Genomic DNA, 16,525 nt, shown 5'->3' with positions numbered 1-16,525 from the left:
GCATATTTAAATTATGGTTCACGACAGTCATAATTAATTCCTTCTTGTAATTTCTATTCCGGAGATGTCCGGTTAGTTCTGAAAATCTAAATCTGAAGAACAGATACGTCTGATACGTAATGCTTGACTGTATGTTTTAGTACAGTATATCTAAAAAATCCAAGTGACACTATTATACATCCATCACAACAAGTTTGCTTATGGCTATAATACTTGTAAACATATACCTGTTTGCTAAACTGACCTTGTTATACCTTTAAAAGAAATGAGGCAGTTTTAAAGCATAATTAAAAAATCAAAAATATTTGTTTACTTATAATATTTTTTTACTTATAATATTTTTTCCAGTATTAAACACAGTTATTGATAATTAGGCTATTGGTTTTTTTTTGTTAAATTATAACCAATATTAATTGTCGACGTTCATATATTTTAAAATTATGTGCATGTTGCATTTCCATGGATAACCCGAAAAGAAATTTAAAAAATGACTTAAACTTCCGACGAAGTATAATTAAGCCGACACGAGTTCAAATCTAGTTCTACTGTTAGTTCCGTTTCCTTATCTACCAGTTCTAACACAAACAGTAGGCCTCATCAATATCTTTACAATATTTACATAATCTGAACCAGGTACTGATAATTAATTGAGAGCATTCTAGAATTGTATGTTTTTTTCTCTTTCATGGGTTTGGCCCACTTTTATTCATTATTCCATTCATGACAAGGATAAACAAAGATTACATATTTTAAAAATGTATGTACAATTATATGGTTAAAAGAGGTATCTTTTTTCAAACATAACATACTTGGATATCTTTTAAAACCTAAACATAATTGGTTATATTGTTGTATATTGCTAACGTATTGAAGCGTTGTATTTCTTTCCTTCCTTTTCATCTTTCTGTTTTATAGAATTGTATGTACTGTACCACATATACTACAGTAGTTGTTGTTGGTTTTCGGTTCACATTGTTTTTTCTGCTTAGATTTTTATCTTTTTTCCATTGTATTACTGGAAACAAAGATATATTTGTGTACTTACTCAAACTTATTGTACCAGATTGGATTAGATTGGACCAGTGGGCCAGTGACTTATCATAAACATAATTATGGAAACTCTATACAAATCATTGACTGCATACGTGCAGTATTATCATTGAAGTAATTTGAAAGTTAATATGTTATCATTTATTTGTTTTGCTGATGGTGGTAAATAAGCACACATCATATTCAGGAACTATCAGGTCAATACCTGTTAATATTTAATCAACATTTTTGTAATCATTTTTTATCCGCAGTTTACACAACACAACTTCACTAGCTGCATTATGGGAGTTTCTAACGTGTTTGATTGAAATAATGGTCAGCGCTTAGAGGTTCCACAGCATTAGGCTATATAAATCTAGGATATTATTATTATTAGTAATAAATAATAATACATCTGAAAACAATTTCGTAACCTTTTACCAACAAATATCATATTTACAGTTCTTAAAACATCATTTTCAAAATCCACAAGGTAGAAATACTAAAAATAAAGTTTCTATTATGCAAATGACATTACTTATGCCTTTAAATTGTTATGAAAAAAAGAGTAAATAGAACTAGTAACTGGCTAACGGCTTCCTAACACATAGGATGGCGAGTAAACAAAAATAGAATTGGATAGTGGCACAAACCATAGTGACAAATATTTTCTTAACTTTGGTTTTGAAGGCATTGGCCACAACTGGTAAGCATAGTTAAAAACATTGTACTTAAATTTGAGCGAAAACATACTCTTTTTAGGTACTAAACAAGGTTAATAATAGGTTATGCACTTTATATTATTTTCTATTTGTTTTACTACTGACATCAGGAGTCTAACTAAGCACACATCATATTCATGAGTTATCGTATGTATCAAAATCATGTATCTCTATTCTTGTACCTAATATGCTACTGTTACTGAGCAAATATTAGAGCAACACCCAATTACAAATCTTAACATTAATTTGTGTATTTTTGTTGTTGAAAAACACATGCCTTACTAGCTACGAGGTCTGGAATGGTCATACAAATCTTTTAAAACCAAAACTACAGTGAATTCTAGGAATTTTGTTAAAACCATCGAAAAACCTCATATTTTTGTGAATAATTCAAATACTTTGATTTATAAGCAAAACGTTATTCATTAATGTATTTATTATTTTGTAATATTTTACTTAGTGGTACTTTTCCAATGTATTATGCCTAATACTTTACAAGCACAACTTACAAAACACAAACAAAAGACAGTTATTTTGCGTCTTCCTGTAAAATGATGTTTTGTGGAGATACAACGTAATAATAAGGTCAATATTTCAAAGTCACATATTCATAATGCAGTTTAATGACCATTTTACTTGTTTTATGACCTTGTTATAAGATGTTTAAATATAACAATAGTACATCATAATCAAGAAGTGAAGTACAGGTATGTGTGTCATGTCTCATTCCAAAATCAAACTGGTTGAACTGACATTAACTCAAAGACTGACCTTATTTTGGCCTTTAAAGTGCTATGTTACTTAGTGAGTTCCTTATCTACAAGTTGTAAGCAATAAAACTATTATTACATAATCTGTACTGATAAATAATTAAGAGAGAGAGTTGTATGTATTGTACAACATACAGTAGTTACCTTTAGGTTCACTTTGGTGGTTTTCCTACTTAGATATCGGGGTATTACTGGAAACAACCATAAGTTTGTGTACTTACTCCAACTTATAAATACCAGATTGGATTAGATTGAACCGGTAACAGGCCTATCGAGCAAAGTTATGTCAAGTTTTCTTGTTGCGACTGCTGAAAACATGAGTCTCCACCACCAAATAACCGAATTGGAATTGACGCAATGAAGGATAATATAGTAAACAATAAAGATCATTTTGTCGATGAGACAAACTATTTCTACATTTAACTACGTTTGATTATTCTATATTTCATTTTATCATAGGAGAATACATATTATCTAAAAGAGATGATCCATTGAAAACTCTCAAACTCAAAATAGAAGATATGATTGAATCTGTCCTCGAAAATGATGACAAAATAGTACCAAGTGACTACAAGAGTGCAAAACTGTCGCTTAAAGAGGGAGACATTTATAGAGCATATGCAAATTTAAATGAAATGAAGTCAAGTTTTACTGTAATTCATATTCCTGATTATGACACAACACAATTATTAATTAAAATTATAGAACAATTATTTGTCAACTATTTGACTTGATTTTGATTTTTTATTCAGACAGCTTGAAAACTAAATGTTATGAAAATCCACATATTTTTGTTGTTGTCATCAGTAGTTGTGAAAAAATATGTTTACACAAAAAAACTACCAAAAAAGTACGTCTGTGTAGGCCCAGTGACCCTTATATTTCTTGTGTGCTTGTATACACGTATAATTATGTTATTTGTACATGAATTACCCAACATGATTTATGTCCAATATCCAAACTGTACCATTATTTCTACTTTTTAAGGATCATGCTAATTTGTTTGTATACTTTTATAGACTCTCTTTATATTTTACGTGGACACGTTTCTACGATAACGTAATTTACTTTTAAATACTGTATATCTACCTATTTAATAAAGAACGATACGTTTTTTCGATGAAATAAAAGTAGGAAGAACTCACAAAAGACAAAAATAAATATATTTGATATTGTTTACCATACAGTATAATTATTTAATATACCTTTTGCAGTAAATCAGTCAGTAAAATAATAAAAATGAAATATATGGCAACTAAAAATACCAAATTGTTGTTTGTAATGACATTATACTATGCGAACAATTTACGAACTGTAGGAATGCAAGTTTCTTCTCCTTGTTAAAATGAACATCATTTACAAAGTTTACCAACATTTTTCGGACGTCAGAAAGTGGGTTAATTAGCATAAATTCAAAATGGCCGCTATTACTATACCATTTTGAAGCTCCGTATCTCCTTAACGGTTGATTTTAGACCACTTAAGTGCATTGCAAGTAGATATAAATGTGATATTAAACTTTCCAATTAGCATATTTAAATTATGGTTCACGACAGTCATAATTAATTCCTTCTTGTAATTTCTATTCCGGAGATGTCCGGTTACTTCTGAAAATCTAAATCTGAAGAACAGATACGTCTGATACGTAATGCTTGACTGTATGTTTTAGTACAGTAGATCTATTTAAAAAAAATCCAAGTGACACTATTATACATCCATCACAACAAGTTTGCTTATGGCTATAATAATTGTAAACATATACCTGTTTGCTAAACTGACCTTGTTATACCTTTAAAAGAAATGAGGCAGTTTTAAAGCATAATTAAAAAATCAAAAATATTTGTTTACTTATAATATTTTTTTACTTATAATATTTTTTTCCAGTATTAAACACAGTTATTGATAATTAGGCCATTGGTTTTTTTTTGTTAAATTATAACCAATAATAATTGCCGACGTTCATATATTTTAAAATTATGTGGATGTTGCATTTCCATGGATAACCCGAAAAGAAATTTTAAAAATGACTTAAACATCCGACAAAGTATTATTAAGCCGCCACGAGTTCAAATCTAGTTCTACTGTTAGTTCCGTTTCCAGTTCCAGTTCTAACACAAACAGTAGGCCTCATCAATATCTTTACAATATTTACATAATCTGAACCAGGTACTGATAATTAATTGAGAGCATTCTAGAATTGTATGTTTTTTTTCTCTTTCGTGGGTTTAGCCCACTTTTATTCATTATTCCATTCATGACAAGGATAAACAAAGATTACATATTTAAAAAATGTATGTACAATTATATGGTTAAAAGAGATATCTTTTTTAAAACATAACATACTTGGATATCTTTTAAAACCTAAACATAATTGGTTATATTGGCACATACCCTCTTATAAAATTTGGCTAACGTATTGAAGCGTTGTTTTCCTTTCCTTCCTTTTCATCTTTCTGTTTTATAGAATTGTATGTACTGTACCACATATACTACAGTAGTTGTTGTTGGTTTTCGGTTCACATTGTTTTTTCTGCTTAGATTTTTCTCTTTTTTTCATTGTATTACTGGAAACAAAGATATATTTGTGTACTTACTCAAACTTATTGTACCAGATTGGATTAGATTGGACCAGTGGGCCACTGACTTATCATAAACATAATTATAGAAGCTCTATACAAATCATTGACTGCATACGTGCAGTATTATCATTGAAGTAATTTGAAAGTTAATATGTTATCATTTATTTGTTTTGCTGATGGTGGTAAATAAGCACACATCATATTCAGGAACTATCAGGTCAATACATGTTAATATTTAATCAACATTTTTGTAATCATTTTTTATCCGCAGTTTACACATCACAACTTCACTAGCTGCATTATGGGAGTTTCTAACGTGTTTGATTGAAATAATGGTCAGCGCTTAGAGGTTCCACAGCATTAGACTATATAAATCTAGGATATTATTATTATTAGTAATAAATAATAATACATCTGAAAACAATTTCGTAACCTTTTACCGACAAATATCATATTTACAAAAAATAAAGTTTCTATTACGCAAATGACATTACTTATGCCTTTAAATTTTTATGAAAAAAAGAGTAAATAGAACTAGTAACTGGCTTACGGCTTCCTAACACATAAGATGGCGAGTAAACAAAAATATAATTGAATAGTGGCACAAACCATAGTGACAAATATTTTCTTAACTTTGGCTTTGAAGGCATTGGCCACAACTGGTAAGCATAGTTAAAAACATTGTAAAGGTAAAGGTAAAGGTATTCATATTTGTCCTCAAGCTTAACTGGAAACTGAAGAAATTCGGATTAGGCCCTCTACGGACCCACGGCAGCCAGCAGTGCAGCGCCTACCAGATCAGCACACCGGGAGACGATCCCCTACTCTTTTCGAATATAGTGTACCAAGTTCTTTAACGTGCACTGTTAAGTACACGGGACCAACGGCTTTACATCCCATCCGAAGGACAAGGCAATGAGAGTAAAGCACCTTGCCTAAGGATGCAATTAGTATGGTACAGATAACCTCGAACCCATGCCTATCACATGCTAGTCCGATATTACCATTACACCATCACTCTGTACTTAAATTTGAGCAAAAACATACTTTTTTTAGGTACTAAACAAGGTTAATAATAGGTTATGCACTTTATATTATTTTCTATTTGTTTTACTACTGATATCTGGAGTCTAACTAAGCACACATCATATTCATGAGTTATTGTATGTACCAAAATCATGTATCTCTATTCTTGTACCTAATATGCTACTGTTACTGAGCAAATATTAAAGCAACACCCAATTACAAATCTTAACATTTGTGTTTTTTTGTTGTTGAAAAACATATGCCTTACTAGCAACGAGGTCTGGAATGGTCATACAAATCTTTTAAAACCAAAACTACAGTGAAATCTAGGAATTTTGTTAAAATCATCGAAAAACCTCATATTTTTGTGAATAATTCAAATACTTTGATTTATAAGCAAAACGTTATTCATTAATGTATTTATTATTTTGTAATATTTTACTTAGTGGTACTTTACAAGCACAACTTACAAAACACAAACAAAAGACAGTTATTTTGCGTCTTCCTGTAAAATGATGTTTTGTGGAGATACAACGTAATAATAAGGTCAATATTTCAAAGTCACATATTCATAATGCAGTTTAATGACAATTTTACTTGTTTTATGACCTTGGTATAAGATGTTTAAATACAACAATAGTACATCATAATCAAGAAGTGAAGTACAGGTATGTGTGTCATGTCTCATTCCAAAATCAAACTGGTTGAACTGACATTAACTAAAAGACTGACCTTATTTTGGCCTTTAAAGTGCTATGTTACTTAGTGAGTTCCTTATATACAAGTTGTAAGCAATAAAACTATTATTATATAATCTGTACTGATAAATAATTAAGAGAGAGAGTTGTATGTATTGTACAACATACAGTAGTTACCTTTAGGTTCACTTTGGTGGTTTTCCTACTTAGATATCGGGGTATTACTGGAAACAAGCATAAGTTTGTGTACTTACTCCAACTTATAAATACCAGATTGGATTAGATTGAACCGGTAACAGGCCTATCGAGCAAAGTTATGTCAGGTTTTCTTGTTGCGACTGCTGAAAACATGAGTCTCCACCACCAAATAACCGAATTGGAATTGACGCAATGAAGGATAATATAGTAAACAATAAAGATCATTTTGTCGATGAGACAAACTATTTCTACATTTAACTACGTTTGATTGTTCTATATTTCATTTTATCATAGGAGAATACATATTATCTAAAAGAGATGATCCATTGAAAACTCTCAAACTCAAAATAGAAGATATGATTGAATCTGTCCTCGAAAATGATGACAAAATAGTACCAAGTGACTACAAGACATTTTTAAAGCATAGTTTGTATTGTAGTTTAGGAGATGCTTATATAGGAGCATTGAAACATTTACAAAGTACTGGCAGAGATGATTGGCATGACTACCTCAATAAATCATTGAAATGTTATGAGAAAGAATCAGATCTTGTGTACCCTGATGGATGGAGTGATCAGGGTATAGGTACTAAAACTAATGTCATTAAATATTACTATTTAATGAATGATGAGGAAAAACTGAGAGAGATGCTTGCCAAGTTTGAACCGGTACTTAGCAAAGTCAAAGGAGACAAAGCTGTAGTGAAGAAACTAAGAAAGTTTTTAATATGTAAAAGTAATGTTACATGGATGTATACTTGTGCTTGGAAAATGATTGATGAAGACATATTTCATCTTGTTACAACTTTACCCACTACTTTTTACATTAATCCGATTGTTATTATTTTGTATGTAAGTGCAAAACTGTCGCTTAGAGAGGGAGACATTTATAGAGCATATGCAAATTTAAATGAAATGAAGTCAAGTTTTACTGTAATTCATATTCCTGATTATGACACAACACAATTATTAATTAAAATTATAGAACAGTTATTTGTCAACTATTTGACTTGATTTTGGTTTTTTATTCAGACAGCTTGAAAACTAAATGTTATGAAAATCCACATATTTTTGTTGTTGTCATCAGTAGTTGTGCAAAATATGTTTACACAAAAAAACTACCAAAAAAGTACGTCTGTGTAGGCCTAGTGACCCTTATATTTCGTGTGTGCTTGTATACACGTATAATTATGTTATTTGTACATAAATTACCCAACATGTTTCATGTCCAACATCCAAACTGTACCATTATTTCTACTTTTTAAGGATCATGCTAATTTGTTTGTATATTTTTATAGACTCTCTTTATATTTTACGTGGACACGTTTCTATGATAACGTAATTTACTTCTAAATACTCTAAATCTACCTATTTATTAAAGAACGATACGTTTTTTCGATGAAATGCAAGTAGGAAGAACTCACAAAAGACAGAAATAAATAAGTTTGATACTGTTTACCATACAGTATATTTATTTAATATACCTTTTGCTTTAAATTAGTCAGTAAAATAAAAGTGTTTTTATATGGCAACTAAAAATACCAAATCAAATAACACTTAGATAATTTTCAAATACTATAAAGCGTAGACTAATTCATAAGTTTAAAATGTACCCTCTGATACTTTGTTCAGTAAGTAAAACTATTTTGGGTTAATTAGCATAAATTCAAAATGGCCGTTTTTACTATACCATTTTGAACTCCTTAACGGTTGATTTTAGACCACCTAAGTGCATTGCGAATATATCTAAATGTGATATTAAACTTTCCAATTAGCATATTCAAATTATGGCTGGCTCACGACAGTCATACTTCCTACTTGTAATTTCTATTCCGGAGATGTCCGGTTAGTTCTGAAAATCTAAATCTGAAGAACAGATACGTCTGATACGTAATGCTTGACTGTAGCGGCAATAAAGACTAATCACTTTCACGTAGATATGAACACTTTTAATAAACCAAAATAATATCAATCGACACTAAGCCTACTAGGACCCACTAACACATATTATGGCGACCACGAGGTCGCTCGATAGGGCGCAAGGTGGCGCACTGCAACAACAACACATGAGGGCGTGCGAGTGTGATGGCGTAGGGTATGTTTTTAGAACAGTAGATCTACTTTAAAACAAATCCAAGTGACACTATTATACATCCATCACAAAAAGTTTGTTTATGGCTATAAAAATTGTAAACATATACCTGTTTGCTAAACTGACATTGTTATACCTTTAAAAGAAATGAGGCAATGTTAAATCATAATTATAAATTCAAAAATATTTGTTTACTTATAATATTTTTTTCCAGTATTAAACACAGCCGAGTGGTGGCGCTATACGATCTTAGATTATAACCGACTGCGTCCATGCGTATCAGCATTGATGTTAACACAAATGTTATAAATTATTTGTTTTCTTGCCTTGGTGTTGTTATCACAACGTTTGAATAGCCCTACAGTACATCATGATGTAATTTGTTATGTTACTGTTTATAATCAATAAATATTATAGTTCTATTGTGACAATGTTCAACCAAGGTAATCTAGCAACATGGTCAAAAGGTTCATTGTTCAAACCACACTATATAGAAAAGTTTTAGTTTATCTTTATTGCAAAATATCATTGTCCTTCACTTAGTTTAGTAAACTGTTTATGTAGCTTCTATGTGTATGGTTTTGCATCGCCCAAGCTTACACGCAAATCTACTGTATATATAACATTTACATAAACTGATGTACAAGGAGATATAAATATAAATAAATGTATAAACCAAATCAATAAACGTTAACAAAAAGGTTGGTGTATTATGTGTGTCTCGTTATGTCGGTATCAACAACAAAACAAATGGTATCACTATAAGGATTGCTTCTAATAATAAATGGCAAATAAATAAATGTGCAATTGCTAAACTTACTCTAACAAATTGTGTTCACATTTAACAATTTTCATTTAAAACAAGATTTAGTAATAAAAAAAAACACATTTTTTTTCTAAATTTATGTTATATGTATACAATTGATATGATGATAAAACTTCACTCAAAATCACTTCAACATAGATCAATAATCTATTACTTTTCTATGGAGTTATGTTTATACCTCCAAGATTCTTTAAGAAAATATGGAAAATGTATATTTATAAAAACAAATAAGATTAGATAATTATCCATGTACTACATATTAGGTTAAATGGTAAAACTCTGTCACAAAATTGATGTTATTCAATTGTTCTGCATCACTAATTTAAATCCTCACTAAATACTATACTGGCAGTTAAATACTGCTGGTTTATTGACTTCAAACTTTCCTTTAATTCCTGAAATCTAGCTCAGCAAAACAGAGTTCTTCCAGTCTATATCATTTGCATATATTTTGTTTTATTACAACTTTGAAATTATGAGTAATGGTAGAAGTGGTTTTGGTGTTTGAGCATGTTGTTGTTTTTTTTTTACATAATTCACCTTATTGCACATGTTTGTCAATGTCGGCATTAGTGTAATCTAAAAACAGTTTTCTCGAATGATTAAGGGTGCTTTTATAGACACACTATCATTATATCATATTACCACAGTGGACGTCACACACAGTTTGATAGTGTAGACAGTGAATAACTTGAACAAAATAATGTTGTTAAACATCAAGAAAGTTGTTTTTATTTACGTTATGATGATAGTAGGCCTACTAGTAATACAATACTTTCGTTAGAAGTATTATATAACAATATGTTGATTAATTGTAGCGATTATACTCAGAAGTTTAATTGCTATTGGTTATGTTAAGCCGCAGTGCAATATATTATTGAAAAGCTCACATAGACTATTGGGTTGCAATAATTGATCTGTTGTTGATTCTAATTCCACAGAGTCCATGGTTAAATAATCGTTTTCTTTGAAATATATATCACATCAATAATATGTTGTGTAATGTATTGAAGAGTTAATATTTCTCTCCTGTTATGTAACGAACATTACAGAATTGCTGGCTTTTCTATGTATGCAGTGCATTATTGTTGACTTCTCTCTTTGTAAAAACATTACATTTAGACACCATACGTTTGTGTAAAGTGTACTAAAGATTTCTTGAACGATAAGATCTTGTTGTAAACAAAATGTGACAACTGAATAATATATATCAAGACATAAAGACATGGACACAATGTAGTGTGAACCTCCTCAAGATAAACATAGCGTCAAGGGCTATCGACATTTCCCTCATCAAAGCTAATAGTATTTATTTTATATATTTTAAGATCTATCAATGGAAAGATATAAATGGTAACCTAGTAACCTAAAAGAATAAAATAAAAACACATAGGCCTATGGACCTATTATAATATTTTGGAATAATTTTATTAATGGAACTAAAAGATCAAAATTGAATATATAAACATATATCCAATCTGCAGACAGTGTACCGACACTATTATATATATCGTTAGTGCAGTTTGTAATATATATACTATTATTGTTATTGTTACTGTTACTTTTATTATGTGTAAATTCTAAGCGTTTTAGGCTATCCCTTTTAATTTGTTCTCCCATATAATTTATCAAACAAATAATCATCTCATTTTATTGTAATAGGAATGGACCTTTACACATAATAAAAGTAAAAGTAACAATAACAATAATAGTATATATATTACAAACTGCACTAACGATATATAATAGTGTCGGTACACTGTCTGCAGATTGGATATATGTTTATATATTCAATTTTGATCTTTTAGTTCCATTAATAAAATTATTCCAAAATATTATAATAGGTCCATAGGCCTATGTGTTTTTATTTTATTCTTTTAGGTTACTAGGTTACCATTTATATCTTGACACAATACACATTGTAACATAGATTGTATTGTTATGTTTATTGATTGCCATTCATCGTTCCTATGAATCATTAGCTGAATTAACATATTCTTTAACATTGAAAGCTGAGTCTCCTGTGTGTATTGTGTGTTGAGCATCTCAATAAGCACTGGGGTGTAACAGTCGTTTATACTAATTCAACATTCCTAATATTTGGCTTTCAGTACTTAGTGTTTCATGCATAGATTGCTGTTGTCTATTTCTACCATATTTTTGTTGTACACACACTGGAAACAACAGTTAGTTTGTCTCCTACTGCGGATTGAAATTTAACCAGTAAATTAGAACAGAATTATTCAGCTGTAAATAAATCAACCCGTGATGGAGACAATTGCAGATATTCACCATAAGATGGCGTCAAGGCATCAGACTAACTAAACGTGTGATATGTTATGTTTAAAAAGTATGTTATGCGGAGAAAGACCTGGTGAGCATCTGGTTCATTATTAACTATACAACTAACTATATTAGTTAATGTTTAAGTTAGCGAAGTTGGGAAAGCCCAAGCTTTCTCCTACTTGTTTTTGCCTATATAATATGAACGGCTAGGCCGAACAGCCTATAGTTTTTTTTTTTTCACAGGGCCGGCCAATATAGGTTTCATTAATTGCAATGTTAGTGTTGATAAGAATTTACCGAGAACCATATATTGACGTGTTATGGATGTATATGATTTCAGAACAATTGCGAGATTTACGATTTCGACGCGGCCGCTTGCCGTACAGCCGTCGCCGTAGATTGCTGTAGCAAAGGTATTCACTGTTGTTAAATACAAGATATATGTACCCGTCATTTCAATATTGCTAGTTTGACCTGCTTTAGACTTACATTTTCACGTTAAGTTAAAGATTTAACGTATAGATTGCCGGTGTAAAACGTTTTCAAATAAGTTAAAAACTCATATTTTTATTTATAATTAATGTATTGATTATGGCCATAAACATTTTCGGCAAAGTAGGCCTATATTGTCGGCAAAGTATCTTGTTGGTAAAATGTAACCTGTCGGTCTATTGTCTGTCGGGCAATTGTATGGAATACCATTGTATGTCGGCCAACCCTATAAATGACAGAAAAATAGCGTCAGCAAATTTAAGTCTAATGCAGATCAAATTAGCAACTGAAATGACGGGCACCTATCTCTTGTATGTAACAACAGTGAAAACTCACGAGGTACATTTAGCTAAGCACACTTTTGAAGTCACAGCAATTTATTTTAATTAAAATCATATGTACATCCTATATACGTTGTCAAAATATGGTTCTCGATAAAGTTGTCCTTTAACATAGGCTTGATTTTATTTTTGCTTTGTTTCTTATTGTTAGAAACCCTGACTGCTTAAGAAAAAATAAAAACAAGGAATAAAATTAAACAGTGTATTTGATAGTCCTGTTGTCTACCTGAATTTAATTCCACAATCTGACATAGCTAAGTGGAATGGAATTCTTTTCACACCTCCATAACTAACCGCTCTTTCGAATCCTTCAAGTTAGCTACAAATCATCGTTGGTATCAAAGTATTCAATCGATCTCCCCTAAGAATTCAGTCGTTATCCTCTAACCCAGTTTTTTAACTCTTGTCCAGCGTCTTCGTCCCTTCTGTCCTCGTTCTGTCACGTGTTTTTGTCCTGTGTCTTGTTGTGCTTGTCTATGTAGCTTAAATTGTTTATTATTTTTTCTTTATTCTTGTTATTTATTTATTCATATTTTATTTTCATTTATTTATTTATTGACTACCTTTGAAACATTTATTATATATACTTTTTGAATTATTTTTTTTTTCTGGTGGATCTAGCCTTAAATCCCTCTGGGCTTATTTATGTTTCTCCTGCATAAGTGCATTCTAATTATAAAAAAAAAAACACTGTAATATTATTTCACAATGATGTATCATATGAAAATAAATTGAATTGAATTGAATTGAATAAGGTAGGTATCAAAGAAGGTTTGTCTTTAAAGTTTAGCCAGGAAGGTATTTCTATACCCTTCCTGGTTTAGTATTGTGTTTCTTTCCTCAGAATTAAGCATGATTATATATAGAAAATAAAGTAAATTGATTATAGTGTAACTTTTTGTTTTGTTTATTAAAACAACTATTTGTATCATTATATTTTTACAACAAAAATAACATTTAATAAGTCAATGAATGAACCAATGGTATGTTTGTATTGTATTTTAATATTGTTGTCGTTTTCTTTATGCATCAAATTCAGCCTACTGTATATGTAGCAGAACTGCACATACAATGATTGAGTGGAAACACAAGGTGATCAATTGGACCAATTGTTGATGAATAGGCATGACCTGAGGCAGGTACATTTATATTGCTAGCATTGTAGAATCGTAAGTTCACTTTGCTGTACTGTAACTCTGCTTTAGGATATTGCTGTTGGATAGACATTTTCAAACAGAAAAAACTATGACTAAATCAAGCCAGGATGACATGGATTCAATTGCAGATATCGTTCTGACGAAGGCAATAGGGCCAAGAGATCTTCAAAATGCTTATATTAAAGTTAACCAGAAACTACAAGATATTGCATTCAATCAAATACCCTCCATGGATTATCACAAATATGGGACTGGAAGTTGTTTTGAAGGTATGCCATTATCAGTTTGTGGAGATCAAGATTACATGTATAACTATTCACATTGTCCAGTTGTATTGTGGCCATTTGAACCAGCAAGGAAGTATCATAAAGGGGGTTATCTAATGGCTGAGCAGAATCCAAATGAACCAGCTTTTTTTACACTGAAAGTAAACAGCAACTGGCCTTTGGATGAGTCGTTGAAAAATGGTGTTGATAAGAATGGCTATTTTAGGACAAATGCTCTTCAACAGAGAGATTTCAGTAAATTTAAGAATTCTAGAAAACATGGTCCTGCATTCGAACTAACTGATAACTATCGTACAACTGATGTACTACTGTGTTTAAAATGCCAGTCATGGCCGTTTCTTTTAACAGATTGTTTCACCAGAAAAAGACAACATAACTGTCCAATGCAAGTGATTTTAAGAAAAATATCTAAGCCTGCTTGTCTGTTTGTTGGTACTGCACCTCCAACAAGCCAATCAAAAGAAATCGAATGGAGGTTATCTTTTTCACTAGCTGAAAGAGAACTCTGTTTAAAGCTTAGTGAATCCTATGCCAGATGCATGTGTGCCCTTAAGGCAATTAAAAAACGTATTGTATTTAGTGAACCTGCACCGTTCTGTTCTTACTTTATTAAGACAGCTTGCTTCTGGCTGTGTGAAACTTCTTCTAATAGTCATAGCACTGTGGACTTAATTAGGAAGACACTTGATTGGCTGATAAAATGCTATCAGGATAGGAACCTCTGTAATTACTTTATTTCCAAACAAAATTTAATTGGACATATAGAAAAGACACATTGTGAGGAAGTGATAGGTTTATTGAATGCAGTTAAACAAAATCTTTGGAGCAATGTAATGTCAGGTATTGAAGATGCGGTTGATTTGATTCCTGTCTTTCAGAGAGTACTCGAACTACAAAGTCTTTTGAACTACTCAGAACTTGAGTCTGTCCTACTGAATAGCAGAGATAAGATGAAGGTGATACAATCATGTTTAACTAACATGAGTGATGAAGCAGTACAATTACACAAGTTAACTACTATGCATTTTGATGGATTTGATAGAATCTTTCAAAATGAAAAAAAAGGGAAATTTGATCCACTGAAATCTCTTCGACTGAAACTAGACGATATGATTGAATCAGTTTTACAAAGTGATGACAAATTAGTACCAAGCGACTACAAACACATATTTAGGCATGGTTTGTATTGCTCTTTAGCAGACAGTTACACAGGATTTTTGAAATGTTTGCACTATTGTGGGAGAGATGATCTGCATGACTATCTCAATAAGCCATTGGATTATTATGAGAAAGGATCAGAGCTTGTGTACCCTGATGGATGGAGTGACCAGGACCACATAGGTACCACAATTAATTTCATTAAACATTACTATTTAATGAATGATGAGCAAAAACTGAAAGAAATGCTTACCAAGTTTGAACCAGTACTTAACGTAGTCAAAAGAAATAAAGGTGTAATGACAAAACTAAGAAAAGTTTTAATTGGTCTTACTATTATGACCTTTGATCACTTTTCTTGGCAGAACATTGATATGGACATATTTGGTCTTGCTAAAATGACCTTAAGTCCATTTTTGAACATTAATCCAATTGTTTTCATACTTTATGTTAATGCAAAGATCTCACTCAAAGAAAAAGACATTCATAGAGCATTTACATATTTAAATGAAATGAAATCAAGTTTGACTGTGATTCAAGAAGCAGATCATGAAGTAACACAATATCTAATTAAAACTATAGAATGTTATTTTCTGTACACATTTTGGTTTGCATTTAGAACGCTCTTCTAACTAACTATAATCATATATGTAATTACGTGTCTGTGTAAACTAAGTAGTAATATTATAAATAATTTTTATTACATTACATTAAATATTGCATAACAATTTTTTTTTTAAACAACTTTTACTTTGGTTTGATTACAAATATGCAACTCTGAAGCCAATACTTCCTATGTCATGATCATATTTTTTAGTTAAGAATAAAAAGTCTGGGGCACCTTTAAATTCTCCTTTCTCTAGTA

General features: G+C 30.8%; 1 protein-coding gene across 1 annotated transcript; it reads left to right on the top strand.

The window, feature by feature from the left end:
• The first annotated feature begins 12,126 nt into the window (after window positions 1–12,126).
• On the top strand, window positions 12,127–16,525 carry LOC144835002 (uncharacterized). The gene is made up of 2 exons (XM_078690007.1): window positions 12,127–12,313; window positions 14,098–16,525. The coding sequence occupies exon 2, from the start codon at window positions 14,304–14,306 to the stop codon at window positions 16,290–16,292; it is 1,989 nt and encodes a 662-aa protein (XP_078546133.1). The 5' UTR covers window positions 12,127–12,313; window positions 14,098–14,303; the 3' UTR covers window positions 16,293–16,525.

The sequence above is a fragment of the Antedon bifida genome, chromosome 2, assembly GCF_963402885.1.
Source record: "Antedon bifida chromosome 2, ecAntBifi1.1, whole genome shotgun sequence".
NCBI lineage: Eukaryota > Metazoa > Echinodermata > Crinoidea > Comatulida > Antedonidae > Antedon > Antedon bifida.
Note: the sequence above shows the minus strand (reverse complement) of the source record. Positions and strands in the feature narration are given on the sequence as shown.